At 41.6% G+C, this 15,579-nt stretch overlaps 1 protein-coding gene across 1 annotated transcript in view; it reads right to left on the reverse strand.

The window, feature by feature from the left end:
- Positions 1 to 1,402: 1,402 nt before the first annotated feature.
- AMACR (alpha-methylacyl-CoA racemase) overlaps positions 1,403 to 15,579 on the reverse strand; it is a 16,804-nt gene continuing 2,627 nt past the window's right edge. The window contains exons 2-5 of the mRNA XM_015410323.1: positions 15,414 to 15,557; positions 13,068 to 13,228; positions 12,000 to 12,186; positions 1,403 to 3,339 (exon numbers count right to left, since the gene is read on the reverse strand). Of these exons, the coding sequence (XP_015265809.1) occupies positions 2,930 to 3,339; positions 12,000 to 12,186; positions 13,068 to 13,228; positions 15,414 to 15,557 (902 nt within the window). The 3' untranslated portion in view covers positions 1,403 to 2,929. The remainder of the gene's footprint in view (positions 3,340 to 11,999; positions 12,187 to 13,067; positions 13,229 to 15,413; positions 15,558 to 15,579) is intronic.

The raw sequence follows: 15,579 nt of genomic DNA on the forward strand, positions 1-15,579 counted from the left end.
GTTTCTTCCCATTTAGCAAGCAGAAATGCTGTAGCCAGACACTGTTTTGTGTGTGTGAGTTATGTGGTGGGGGGGGAATCCTTGATACTCCTTGGTTTTAGGCCATAAAGGATTGGCACAGAGCAAAACTGCTAGAAGGATATTTCAGAGTCTGTGGAAGGAAGCTACAGCACAAAAATCCATGGGACTTCCAGTCCTGTATTCTTTGCTTTCCTTCCAGTCTTTGATGCTGTTGCTTTCCTTCTTTGTGGGGTCCACCACACACACACACACACCCTGGAAAATTCTGGGCTCCTTCCCTGAATATTCTGCTTTCCCTTTCCAAAGCCTCTTGCCTTTTTGCATATGGAAAGCATGGATGCAGTATTTCCTCCATCCAGTTGCTCAATAAAAAGGTTAGCAGGTATGTCAAAAGATCAAAAAGCCTTTATGAACTTTTTGTGGAAACAGCCTCATGTGTGACTATTTCTACCTACTTATGATGGCTAGATCTTGGCCTGCCATTTCCTTCATATATTGGTTACTCTAGCATCTCACCTACTCTTCCAGTATACCGTAACTCAGATATTTCATTTTCTTTTCAAAAGAGCTACAGCTGGTTGCTTTTATCAGGGACAGGACAATAGTGCAATATTTATTGCTTTGAATGCATTTCTACATCCCTTAACCCACTTTCTGCATCATGTGTTGTGCCTTAGACAGTTTTTGTCGCTGTAGACCGTTCTGTGTTTGCCTTGTTTCCCAACTGTGTAAATCTAGTCCTCCTTGCATTGTTTACTGGAGGTCCTTGTTTGAATTTTTATATTTTATAATCCACCTTTTCAGTGAGAATGGTGCACTATAAATGAAATAAATAAATGAATAAAACAGATAGCAAAGCTCTTTCCAAATTAAGGTTGGAATCCCATGAATATCTGCTCAGAGGTACATCCTGCATAATTCCATCAGACTTATGTCTACGATCTAGTTTCCAAAGTGCTTTACTACTGAAAAATAGTGACTATAAGGTAAGATATTATGTGCTGCTGCAGGCTGGTATCCAGAAAAGCAGAACAAGGACTGGTTTGGGAAGCAGGTAAATAGCTATGAAGTCCCTGGATTTGCAGTATGGCACCCTGTCTGGGCTTACTGTGTTCCATTTAAAGATTCCGTTTGCCAGAGTTATGCAAAGGTACCATAAGTCTCCAGCACTCATTCCTCCAAATTAAACTAAATCTCCACTCAAGGATGCAGTGTCAACATAGGTTTAAAGAGTTGTTTTGAGATAGACATTCACACACACACACACACACACACACACTTTCTAGGGAAGTGGTTTTTTTAAAAAACATAGTCAAGAAATACTACACTGAAACAGAAATCACATGATCAAGTTTCTAAAATGCAAATTAATTTTGCCCTTTTATTAGTAAGATTTAGAAAAAATGCTTTTAACACATTTTATGAAAACCACTGAATACCTTTATAAAACTTAATTTGTAGACCTTTCAGTTACATCAGTTCAAAAGTTGATTTGTTTTTAGCTATGCCATAGTAAAAGTTATATAACAAAGGGTGGGCTCCAAATTAAAACAAAATAGCCTTAATCAAACCCAAGGCTTCCCACTGACGCCGCTAACCAAAACAATACAGAGTCGAATCATCTATCCAAATTATGAAGGATATCAATAAAATTCTGACAGGATGGCTAACAGCAGTGCAAAAAGAAGCTATTTTTCTGGACAATACAATTTTATACATTTGAAATTAAAAATAGGGTGGGTGGGGGTTTTTGTGGTTGTTCTGCAGAACTACTCACATTCCTTCAACAACTGATGCAGGCACTTGTGCCTTCTGTTTTGGGATCGTAAAACAAGTCCACTGTTTTTCTTCTTCTTCACAGGCCCAATGCCTTAAAACTACGGACACTGTGGAACATTCCCCCTAGAGCATGCCTACTGAACAAAGCTATGAAAACTTAAAATTCTTAGCATTGGGAGCAAAAACTAAGGTCTTTTTGAAAATATGTCTAGGGCTTTGGTGCTACAATCTAAAAGGTAATACGCATCCGTTCAAATGGTTATTTCAGACATTAATTCTACATATTATACCATTGTGTTGCAGCCTAAATTTGTCTAGTTTTCTTTTTTTTAAAAAAATAGTTTCTTCATATGGTTAATAGACCATGCAATCCTGAGCAGAGTCAATGGGCTCTGAAGGCTATAACTTTAACTGGGACTGTTTGAAAGAAACCAACCATCCTACAATACATCAGCACAAGCAAGGCTTTTGCTGGGTCTTAGTGTACTGCATTACGACCAGCTAGATATGAGTCCAGTAACACTTTACAGACCAACATGATTTTCAGGGTATAAGCTTTCAAGAGTCAAAGCTCCCTTCGTCAGTACCTGACAAAAGGAGTTTTGACTCTCCAAAGGTTATAACCCAAAAATCTTTGGTCTCTAAAGTGCTACTGAACATAAGAAGAGCCATGCTGGATCAGACCAAAGGCCCAACAAGTCTAACAGTCTGTTCACACCAGTGGCCAGCCTAGAAGTCAGTGGACCCAAATACAGCGGTTCTACTGCAGATCAACACGGTTACCCTTCGAAATCATCTGCATTACGACCCACACAAATCAGCATAGAGTTAATCTGATTTGTGATGTCCACTTCCATCTCCTAAATGTATGGTTCTTAGTGGCTACTGGTAAAGCAGTAGGAGGCCAGCAATACGTCTCTTGCCCAATGCCAGCTTTTCCGAAAGTATAAATTAGCCGTAGTAATCTGCAAATATCCAACTCCACGCTGGAGTAATATCTTTTTCCAAAATCATTTAAACTGCTAAATGGTTCTGTCCATAACTCTCCCTTCTTGAGTTCACAGCACCCATGGGTAGCAGAAGATAAAAAATACCATTGGGCAGTCTTGGACCCCTGGTTTCTGTAGATTTATAAGTTAGCCTTTGGCTTATTGGATTCAATTACTTTGAGAGCTTTAAGCTGTGCGATCTCTTCCTTAGAAAAACCAGAATCTAAGAGAATCTCTTCAGTGTGCTCTCCTATAAACGGATCCCTTCGGGTAGAAGGGGTAGCCGGGGTCCTGGAAAGAAGTGGAGAAGGTCTAGGACTTATCTCTTCCTGGTCATTTTTAAGGAAAGTCCCACGTTCTTTGTTGTGCGGATGCGAGACGACATCATCAAAAGACAAAACCGGCGTCACACAGGCGTCCGTGTAGTCAAAGATTTCACACCATTCTGCTTGGGTTTTCTTTGAGAACAGATCAGTAAACCTCCTCTTCATTTCAGGCCAGCCAGAAAAATCATACTGATCGGGAAGTTTATCAGAATCTAGCCCCAGACCTGAAATAATTAAAAAAAGAATCAGCGGCATTGTAAAACAAATCTGCTTAATTCACTGAACTGCTGCAGAAGGCAGTGTTTACTGTTAGGAGCCAGAAAGGGTATGAAGGTTGCAGATTAAAAGGAGATAATGAAAAGAATGGAACTGTAACCCCCTCCCCAAATAAGGATGTAGACACACATCATATAGATGGGTACACTGATTATTAATGTATGTGCACAAATCTCATTGGGCTGATACAGTTTCTGGGATCCTCAGAACTGTCAGCATGCTCTTGGATCACTTACACAAAGGTCAGTATCCTGACATTAAAGCATCTTTGTATACAAACAGCTCCAGGTATCTCGGTTTATTCTGGCTGCGGTCAAACATCCAGTTCAACAACGGTTAAATAATAATGTTCACAAATCAACCTTGTGTTGGGCTCACAATTTTGTCTGACTCCTCCTCACATGGAGTCCAATGAAGGAATAGCAATTTAAGGCTAAATTTGGTTAATGCAGGTATGTGGTTAACTGGAGTCAGCTTTCCACCCACTAACCAGGATCCCAAATCAGAGTTTAATCCTGATTTATAAACCTGGTTAGCGAAGGGAAGACATTTGTTCCAATTTTAGGGTATGTGCTGCCAAAGCGAGTACAAAAGGAAGACATGAATAATGATAATTCCTGTGGATACTGTAGAAATGCTCATATTTTCAAAGAAACGTTTGTTTAAATGCGACTAATTTTGTCCATAATTAATATGCAACAATGTTGCATATGATATACTAGCAGGTCAATTTTAATTCTTTCCTTCATTTATACTCTTTTCTCCCAAATGACAGGCATAAGTGGCTTAACACATTTTCCTCCTTCATTTTATCCTCATAACAACCCTGTGATGTAGAACAGGCAAAGAGTCACCTAGCAAGCTTCCACAGCTGTGTGGGGATTCAAACCTGGCTCTCCCAGATTCCAGTTTGTCAATCACTACATCATGGTGTTCCAAAGTTTAATTCCATATCCAGTATCCTGCTAGTCCTATTGTAATAGCAAGGGACTGTTTCGGTTTCAATAATAGTATCTTTTGTTTACTACAAAATGTGGGTTTTCCATTCCCAACTTTTATGTTTTCCTGTCTTTCATATAAAAAACCCACACGTATGGCAATCTCGCCCCCTTCCCTCCCTCACACACAGGATTTTTCCTTTTTTCTTCTTTCTTGCTGAGCAGCCCCTATATCTATCTTTTTCTTATTTGATTGTCTATGGCTGCCCCATCGAGTCGCTTTATTATATATATGTTGATATTGGCCCAGCCCAGGGAACTGAGGGAAGAGACAAAATCACCTTCTTATATTCTTCTTCTGAAATAGCACTCAAGAAAGTTCAAAATAAACAAAATGTTTTCTTTTACTTGGAGGAGAAAAGGTCAGGTGGAATCAGGGTTAGGATGTATGAGATGAACAGATAATAAAAACTGAGGTAACTTTGTAATCACACTAACACCAGATAATCTGTTGCTAATAAGTAAGCTTTTCTGCTGTTCAGCAAAGTCTTTAAAACTTTGTAGAGAGAGCCTTTTCAGTTTCTGATTAAACATACATAGGTTTCTGAGTTTCACTGACTTTTAAAGTCTAGAAGGCAGCAATATACAACTAGGTTCCCAAAATCCGGCTATATTCATAATTATGTATGTAGAAAAATAAGGCATTTACCCTTTTAAATTTCACAAGTATTTCACAGGTATGCCAAATAATGCAATTCTATAGGTTACTGAAGTTATTAATGATGCCTTTTATATTGTTACAACGGTTAAAATACGTTCAGGATTGAGAAGAATTTCATATATTTCCCCCAAAGTTTCTGTCTCACACCCACTCCTTAAAAAAAGATAAGGTTTCAACATGCTTTTGCCCCTGTACAAAATTCAAACGTGACTCAAAAGCTCTTGACTTCATCGACTGGGTGGGTGTTTTTACAATTCTGTTCCGTGTAATCAAGACATGGAGTTAGCTTCCAGTTGCACTGTTCTGTAACTACTCCACATGGCTGAAAGCAAGCACGCAAAGCACAGTTTGCACAGCTGGGCTCCTACAGTGTGTAGTGAGCTCTTATTGAAAGAAAATAACCTTATATTACGTGGATTCCTTTTATAATGAACCCTTGGGGTACTTTCCATCTCTTTATGTAGATGTCAGCAGTCTATCGGACAGATTAATCTACAGAACAGAAGCCTAAATATTATGTTAGTTTTAGCTTAATATAAAACGACATGTCCTGCATTCAGCTATATAAATATCACCCCGTTACGCAATTGTTGGCTGAAGAAAACCTGGTAGAATGTATAATGCCACAGTAAAAAGACATCCTGGATTTTAAGAGACATATTTATTGGCTAATAACCAGTACAGTGTTCATTAAAAGTGACATTAAAAATCCAGGGGTCCTAAGCCCCAAGCGTTTGCTTTTATTGCTGCTTACCCCATATGTACTTGTCTCAGTGGTAGAGCATCTGCTTTGCCTACAGGAAATTCCAGGTTCAATCCCTGACATCTCTAAGCTACAAAAGGATCAGGTAGTAGCTGATGCAAAAGACCTTGACCCAGGACCATGGAGAGCCGCTGCCAGTCAGAGTACTGACTCAGGTATTTTCCAGACTGCAGCTGCCTTTTGGGGTGTTGTGATGGTTCTGATGATCGTACTATTGGTGCGATAAGTTCACATTTACAGGTTTGTTTCATTTCCCCCCATCACAGTTCCATCTGTTCACATTCACATTGAGAATTGATTTTCTGCTCTTTCTTCTTCTTTTTTTGGTGCATGTGCTGAAGCATTGCAGTACTTTAGCAGCTTCAAGGGGGCTCCACAGTCCCCATTAAAGTAGAAGAAGAGATTGGAATTATACCAACCCAAAGGAGTCTAAGAGCGGCTTACAATCCCTTTTCCTTCCCCTCCCCACAACAGACACCCTGTGAGGTAGGTGGGGCTGAGAGAGCTCTTTCGAGAACTTCTCTTGAGAGAAGAGCTTTGAGAGAGAACTTGTGACTGACCCAAGGTCACACCAGCAGCTGCACCTGGAGGAGTGGGGAATCAAACCCAGTTCTCCCAGATTAACCAGATTAACTCCTAACCACTACACCAAAGTACATTCCATGCCCATCATACAACAACTGAGGGTCTTTCCCGGTGTATGCATCTCACCCCTTACTGGTTCAGGTGGTGAGATGTTGGTCTGAAGCAGCAAAACTAAGTTTGAGTCCAGTGGTACCTTTAAGGCCAACAAAGTTTTATTTAAAGTGTGCTTTGCACATGAAAGCTTACACTTTGAATAAAACTTTGTTGGTCTTAAAGGTGCCACTGGACTCAGACTTTGTTCCCTTACTGGTTGCATCTTCTCCCGTGTTTGAGAGGTCTCTCTGATTGGCTCCCCACCAAAATTTTAAATTCCTTTACCTGACTTGCATCAGGAACACAGCTCCAATGGTGTACCTAGCATATATTTATTTATTTATTTATATCTTCGATTTCTACCCCGCTCCAACCCCGAAGGGTCTCTGAGCGGCTTACAAGTTCCGAATTTATCCCTAACTAAGGCCACATGTCTACAGGGTTGGGGCTGCCTACCGGCACTCAGGTGGCAGGGCTCGCTGTTTTTTTTCTTGGTTGGTCTTCCCGGTCTGACTTCCGGAGCAGAAAATTTTTTAACAGCCCTGTGGTGTCCTCTTATTTGGGGAGGATTGGTTTTCACTTTAAAATTATACTTTGTGTTCACAAACCGGGTAGTTTCTGCTGCCACCAGGAATTTAAACAAATTCCAAATCTTCTCTCATTAACTGCTGTTGGTAATGTGACCCTGGGTCTGGGCTTTTTAGAGGTCTCTGTGGCCCTGAGGAAGGATTGAACTGAATTCTGGGTTAAAGTCAAACAAAATAGGATTTATTGATTAAGGAACAAAAATAAGTTGCTGGTTAACTGTAACTGTTATGGGGAAGAGAAACTGGTAAAAGAAACTGGCAAGGTATCACACACAGTCTTTTGATCATAAGATCCCTCTCAGACAGGAATCACTCTTTCACTAGGTAGCCACACTGGCAAAGCTCTTTGTATTATTCCTCTTTTATAACTCTGGAGTCTCACAGACCCTTCTCATAGCTCCTTCACATTTAAACTTGTAAAGACATATATTTTGAATTCTTTAAATCTCCACACAGAACTGAGTCATCTCACTCTCTCCCAGACTCACTAACTGACTGAATCACTCCAACTGATTTCTCTGACTTTCATAACTGACTTATTTGACACACACACAGATTCATTCCAAACACCTCCTCCCACACTCTGTCATCCACCAACCACAGCACACTTGTCTCCCTCAATCATTCTACTCTGCTATCACTGCACTCCAACCAAACATTTAAAGGAACACACACACACAAGGAATCATTACAACCCCTTTCCTCGATACGACAAAATTGTCCAGGTCAGGGCTCAAGTGGGTTTAGTCCCAATGAACTCAGTGGGCCTTACGCTCGAGTAAGCATGCGAGGAGAGGGGTGCTTCCAGGATGAGCCTGCACTGGTCTCCAGTGCCTGTGCCCTTTCTTGGGGGAGAAGCTTCATGAAAGCCCCCGCCTTACTTTGCTCTGCCAAGCCACCAACTTCATGTGGAGTGGTGGCTGCTCTCCCAAGAGAAGCTCTGCGCTTATGCACACAAACACCCACTCCTCTTTGAACAAACAATATTCTTTCATGCTTCCATGAGGGCCAAGGGCTTTGGACTTTTGACATGAGATAGTCCCAGTGCAAGCACAAGATAGATTAGGCTGCAGAGAAAATAAATGGGCAATGACTGGTGGCTGGTGTCCGGCCTCCCAATGAGACCAAATGTTTGTTTCAGTACAGGCGCCCCCCAACACTGAAACATTCAGCGCTAGCATCCAAATATCTTTTTTTTTTTTAAGTTTGCTGCCCAAACCCACCCTTTCTGAGCATGTTTTGGGTGGCAATCCACAAGGAGGGAAGAAATGTTCAGACTCCGAGCAAGAGGCTATCTTACAAATTCATTCAGCAATAGGGGGTCATGTGGCCAGCATGACTAAACGCCAAGGCGCACGGAATGCTGTTACCTTCCCACCGAAGGGGTACCTATTTATCTACTTGCAATTTCTTGCTTTCGAACTGCTAGGTTGGCAGGAGCTGGGGCCAGAGACGGGAGCTCACTCTGTCATGCGGCAACTCGGGTCTCGAACTGCTGAACTACTGACCTTCCAGCCTGCAGTTCAGCATCTTAACCACTTGAGACACCGCAGCTCCTTTGTTTTTGTTTTGTTTGTTTAATGGCAAGACATTATTAAAGAGTTCAGTGTTTTGAATGTTATTAAGTTCAGCTTGCTATCAAAACATGTTGGTATTGTGACTCTATGAGAGTATGAAATTCCAATAATATACATTCTTTTGTATACCACAGAATTTGTTTTCTAGCTAATTTTTATTTTTCCTACCTCTCACAATGCAAACATTTAAGATAGATGTGCTGTGATGGAAGGCCCCTGCCACAAGGCAGGGGATAAGTCGCTCAAACAAACAAAACAAAACAAAAACATTAAACAAATAAAACAAAAACAAAGGAGCTGCGGTGGCTCAAGTGGTTAAGATGCTGAACTGCAGGCTGTGGAAGGTCAGTAGTTCAGCAGTTCGAGACCCAAGTGCCGCATGACGGAGTGAGCTCCCGTCTCTGGCCCCAGCTCCTGCCAACCTAGCAGTTCGAAAGCAAGAAATTGCAAGTAGATAAATAGGTACCGCTTCAGTGGGAAGGTAACAGCGTTCCGTGCCCCATGGCGTTTAGTCATGCCGGCCACATGACCACGGAAACATCTTCGGACAGTACTGGCTCTTCAGCTTGGAAAAGGAGATGAGCACCGCAACCCTAGAGTCGGATTCGACTGGCTTTCGAGCAAGGGAAACCTTTACCTATTTAACATATTACAGCATATTAACTGTTGCCAAAATTATTTAGATCAACTGTTGCCCAAATTATTTACATAAACAAAAAAACCCATCTTAGAAAAATGTTGCATATGTCTATAATATAACAGGATTTTTTTCCCAGTGCTCCCCAAAATTTCCCAATTTTCCCCTGGAAAAACTGAGAAAGTCCTCAGACCTTTTCATGACCTATACTTGAGAAGAGTAAAGTGCGTTGGAAGAGAAGACAGGGTCTTTCTTAATCAAAAGAGAAAATACTGCTTAGGAGGTTATTATTACGCTATACGTTTCGAGTGTGAAAAACCTTGCCTTAAGAAGAATTTTATTTATTCTAAAAGAGAACTGTATTGCAGAAGTCTTTTCCCCCAGTGGTCTCCCAAATTCTGCATTTTTTCTGTTGGAAAGATTGGGGGGAAAGGCCTTGGAAACAACCAGGAACACACACACCCCATCATCATAAACTTTTATTTTAATTCTGGGCCTTTACATCCCTAGCCAGGTCATAATTACAACCGGAAATCTGCCTTCCCTTAGATGTTTGGTTCTTTTAATATTGTAAGTTGCCTTGAGTTCCGTAACATAGAAAGGCAGCTAATAAATATCTTAAATGAATGAATTAATAAAATATGAGTGCTTATGGGTATACTTTAGCATCTGGACCCAGGCTTCATTATTCTCCAATAATTCAGTTCAAGCAATCCCCTCATTCTTTTTCCTGCAACTGACCATTCTCAAGGTTACCTTTCTTTAGGATCAGTAGTGTGTATGTATGCATGCCATGGCATCTTCATTATTCTTTACCTTTGCAGAGTTCAGAGCCACAGAAGAACTGCAGCATAGCTTCTGGTTAGGAGACACCCAAAGACTCTGAAGCTGCAATGGCAACGGACAATGGAGTAACAGCTTGCTCATACTACCACACAAGGCCCAGGACAAAGGGCAGCAGTAACACAAGGGGTCAGTCGGAGTCAGCATAATCGCCACCACCTTCTCCTGCAAAGCACAGCCATTCAGTGCAAAGGGCAGGCCTGTGGTTACTACTGAGATCTGGATTCAGCAAGGAAAGCAGATGGAGTGGCACCTCTCAGACATCCAGCAGTACAAACTGTTGCCACTGCATGGAACTTTTTAAAACATTTCTACCCCTTCCCTAGAATGGTTCCATTTGGACTCACTGTAGAGTTCCTGAAATCTCCTTATCCTCATCATACCCTATTCTGCCATCCCTGTAAAACAACATAAATTACTTTAAAGTAGCCAGCTTTGTTGTTCAAAAACTAATTAACTATATGCTTCATTTGGAATTTGTTTAAGAAAAGAAATATTCTCTCAATAATCCTAACCAAATTAGGTTTTTTAAAAAATTTCAGAAAAAAAACAGCTATACCAGACCTAAAACTGAGGGTATATCTGAGTGTAAGAGGGTATGTGTATGTATGTATGTGTGTGTGCACACATCTCTCTTTTCTCTAGCACTGGTACTGGCCAAAGCTACAAACACTTCCAGCCTCTGCCCTTCCAAATTACTTAGCTCCTTTCTGATTCTGCATCTCTTGTTGCTGATCTACCAGTATGGGGAGGACACCCCCCCCCTTTGCTCCTCTGCAATAGGCAAACCTATCGTGACTTGTTCCTACCAACTTTTATTTTCATGTAAAAACAATGCCCTTTGGTTCATATGGCACCCACTTTTCACTGAGGGAGAAAAAACAAAATGAGGAAGTGAGGAGGTGGGGAAACTAGAGTTGGAGAGAGGTGGGAAAGGGTGCAGAAGGTAGGGTTGTCAGACCCCTGCCAGGGGCAGGGAAACCTCAGTTTTTGCGGGCGCTCCACAGCCGATGACCAGCTGGCCAGCAGGAGGAAATCCCGCCCCCAACCGGCCTAAAAGATGATGTGATGACATCACCTGGAAATGACATTGTCACGTCGCCAACTTGGGGGGTGATGCACTAGTTTTTGGGCTCTATGGTAAAATTGGCTTCCTTAAAACTACTCTTGCTGAAAAACCAATTCTGACAAATTGGGAGTTTATGATGGTGTCTTGGACCATACTGAGACATCATCAGACAGACTACTGTGGTAATGTATTTTGGTTAATATACTAAGGTCCCGTTCACACGAGGGGATTTGGGCCAGTAGCGGGACGGTTCGGGGGTAGAGCAAATGGCCGCGATCACACCACAACATCTGGGAAGCGTGGTGCTTCCGTCCCCAAACTGGCCCATCCACGCGATAAACCGCTCCAAGTTGGAACCACCTACCGAGGTGGTTCATCCCAATGGTGCGCCACAAACCGGGAGTCTGATCGCCGGCGCGTCCTTGCGCCGGCGCGTCCCCGGCTCCTAGGCGAACTGCGCATGCTCCGACATGCGCAGTTTGGCTGGCTCGCCGTCCGATCTGTGTTTTCTCCCCGGCATCTGATCGTGCCGGGGAGAAAGGCGGCGCGGCCAGGGGATCCGTGGGATCCCGCCGCGCCGTTTCAACTTTGGCGTGGCTTTTAAAAGCCACGCTTTTTGGCGGCTTTTCCCGTGCCGTGTGGCAGGGGCCTAAGTCATCTTTTCCAACATGTCTGAGGAGTTGACAAATCTGCAGAAACCCCTTCTTTGTCTACGTGTGGCCTTGGTCTACTGTTGTTGTGACCGTACTAGGGGCCAGGGACTACTATTAGAAAAAGTGGTGTGGACAAACTTACCACTGATTAGCTGCTTATAGAACTGTGGCTCAAGAGCTCCAACAGCCATGAATTTCCCATCTGAGGTCTTGTATGTTTCATAAAAAGGGGCTCCACTATCCAGCAGGTTTTCCCCTCGCGGTCTGTTCCAAAGGCCCAAGTTTTGCGACTTCCACAGGAAAGAACTTAGGTATGCTGCACCTTCTACCTTAAAGATACAATGCACGAATATAATTTCACATAGTTTCAATAGGAATACAGGAGGTATTTGGCTAGATTCTTCTTCCTCAGAAACAGATAAAGACTTTTTTCTGCTTCCTTGGTCTTCTCACACTCAATCTCTCTCTGAACTCAAAATAGCTAGAACTTTTTTCTGAATCTAAAGTAGGATAGTTTATGTTGATTAATGCTATTAGGTAGTGTTATTTATGGTTTTGATATCTGAAGATGTATCTCCACGTCTTAATGTCATTAAGCCCTTGAACACAGCCTCAAACAGCAAGTTCCACAATCTACTGTGAGGGGAAAGTTGTTTCTAATATGAATTCTGAACAGCTGGCCTTCTAAATTTATTCTGATTCTATTAACAAGATAGGTGTCTCTCGTTTACTTTTTCTTCACTGTATCCTAGCCAGTTAATTTAAAACACTGCAGCCTTTCACTTTCATGTTGCTATGATCAAAGGCCTCTAATAAAACCTGTAATAAGAAACCTGCAATAAAAGCATTGCGCTGTAAGCAACAATTTAAAATATATTTATGGACCTATAAATTCACTTGACTTCAATAAAACTGGTTAAGACACATCAAGAAATAGTCAAGCGTCTTAATCTGGTAAAGGAAATCCATACACGGGCCTGAACATGAGATGTATATTAGCTTGCTTCCATGTTTACTGAATACAACAAATGACTCTGAAAAAGATGCTTTCTCCCACTCACTGCCACAAGTTGCACATTTTAAAAAGCACATAAAACTGGACTGGGGGTCTTTAAGAATTGGAGTATTCTGATTCTACAGGCATCTAAGATCCCCAACCCTCTCTTTTATACTATTTGCAGGGGGGGGGGTTTGTTAAAAATCAACTTACCATACTTGCATCAATGACTTGCCCTTTACCAGATTTTGTACGTTCATAGAGTGCTATAATTATGCCCAGTGCACACATGACACCACCTCCAGCAAAATCAGCCAGAAGATTGACAGGGGCGTAAGGATTTTCATCTTTTCTGCCAAGTCTCGATAACACACCTAGTATATACAATAAGCACACACTTGAAAAATAACCCAAGTTTATTTATTTATTTATCAAATGTATATCCCGCTCCCGCTCCCCTGAATGGGACTCAAGGCAGCTAACAACATATAAAAATACACCAGATCAAAAAGTACAAAATACAACAGCAACGGTTTCCATCATAGCTGGCACCGTTCTCTTACTCCTACCTTGCCAACTTCAGCCTCCTCCTTAACTTGCTCAAGAGATGGAAGAACAGCTCAGAGCAGGTTTTTTAATTAAATTACAGACGCCATCTAAAGACTGAGTAATTAAAATCAACTGATTATAGATTTTAATCTGTATTTTGTATATTTTTTAACCTGTTGTAAATCGCCCAGAGCCCTGTGTACTCAGGGATGGGATGATTCAGAAATAACAACAACAACAACAACAACAACAATAATAGATTGGATTTATACCTCGCCCTTCACTACCCAAAGGTGTCTCAGAGCGGCTTACAAACTCCTTTCCCTTCCCCTCCCCACAACAGACACCCTGTGAGGTAGGTGGGGCTGAGAGAGCTCTGACAGAAACTGCTCTTTTTCAAGAACAGCTCTTATCAGAGCTACGGCTTGCCCAAGGTCATCCAGCCAGGTGCAAGTGGAGGAATGGGGAATCAAACCCGGTTCTCCCAGATTAGAGTCCGCACACTTAACCACTATACCAAACTGGCTCATGACAACAACAACATAACATGATTAAAAATGTATTATGGTTGAAATCTATCAACTACCCAGCAAGGATGCATGGATTCTGAAGACATGGCTGGAGCATAATTTACTAGTTGCTTGGTGGATCAAATTCACCCAAAAACCACCTGACAAAAGAGTGCCCTTGCATGCTCTGCAAAACCTGGGGTGGTTAAGTTAGACAGTTTAAAAATAAAAATAATCCAAGCAGTGTAATAATCATATTACCTTTTATCTCACAATTTCAAAATGAAAATGTGTTTTGTTCAGAAATCCTTCCAAACGTCTTCTGAACTTCAGGATGCTCATGGCATACCTGGAAGACAGTCTACCCCCTTACGATCCTACCCGACCACAATGGTCACCTTTTGAGATCTGCTTCGGGTGCCCCTGCCTTCTGAGATCAGGCTGGTGGCAACCCAGGAGCGGGTCTTCTTGATCATGGCTCCAAAACACTGGAAAACTCTCCCCAGGGAGACTCACCCGTCTCCTATTGCTACTTTCTGCCAGTGGGTGAAGACTTTGTTGCTGGCATTCCCTCAGTAATCTCTTCTTTCTGACCCATGTTTTAATTGCTGTTGCTACATTTTTAGATGTATTTTAGCCCTGGTTTTAATTGTTGTAATGATGTTGGTTTTAATGGTTTTTAAGATGTGATTTTATTATGTATGTTTTAATTTGTTAGCCACCTTGGTGGCCCTTATGAGGGCAGAAAGATGGGGTATAAATTTTGTAAAACAAACAAAATGGCTTTAACACTGCTGCTTTCATCCCATTTTTTAACTGCCTGTTCCTGCACTGTGGTGGAATGACGGAAAGTGTGACAGTCCTTCCAGCTAATTTTCAGGAAGCGCTTGTGTAAGGGATTTGCAGAAAGGAAGCTAAGTCCTTTTACTAACAGAACCACTTGCAGATTCTACATACATCAGAGCACCTCCACGGAATCATCAGCTCTAAATACCTTTTTGATATATAATCTGTCCAGTTGCTTCTTTTAATAATAGTGTGCTACCAACTTTAGATAACATCTGTTCCTAAATACAGAATGTGTTTCTAGCTAAACTATAACGAACATTTCAATCATTACTGTGCACTTTAGTACTACTAGACCTTAGAACAAAGTCCAGAAATCAGCTCTAACCAGAAATGTAAGACACTGGCTGTGTGTTATAAATAGAGTCACACCTTTCTAAATCCATTAAAGTCAATGGGTTTAGAAGGGTGTAATTCTTCTTAGGACAGCATTGCAAGGCTGCAGTCCTAAGAGTGTTTACTAAGGAGTATGTCCCATTAAATACAACAGCATTTACTCCTGTGTATACATGCTTAGGACACTGCCATGAAAGTATGACAGCAGAACCCACACAGCTTGTTTATTTTCTCAAGTGACCTAATGAGAATATATTATTGAATTACAATCAAGCACATGGATTGCATACACACACATAAAGAACACTGTATAACTTACCTGACACAGCCAAATAATTGATATCATGACCTGCCATCTTGCTATAGGCTCCTGAATTGCCAAATCCAGTTAGCCTAGCATAAATGAGTCTGGGATTATTTTTAAGGAGAACGTCTGGACCAAGATTAAGATTTTCCATGACACCTGAACAGGAAAGAGAAAGTTT

This window comes from Gekko japonicus, unplaced genomic scaffold, assembly GCF_001447785.1.
Source record: "Gekko japonicus isolate JY-2015 unplaced genomic scaffold, Gekko_japonicus_V1.1 scaffold1490, whole genome shotgun sequence".
NCBI classification, from domain to species: domain Eukaryota; kingdom Metazoa; phylum Chordata; class Lepidosauria; order Squamata; family Gekkonidae; genus Gekko; species Gekko japonicus.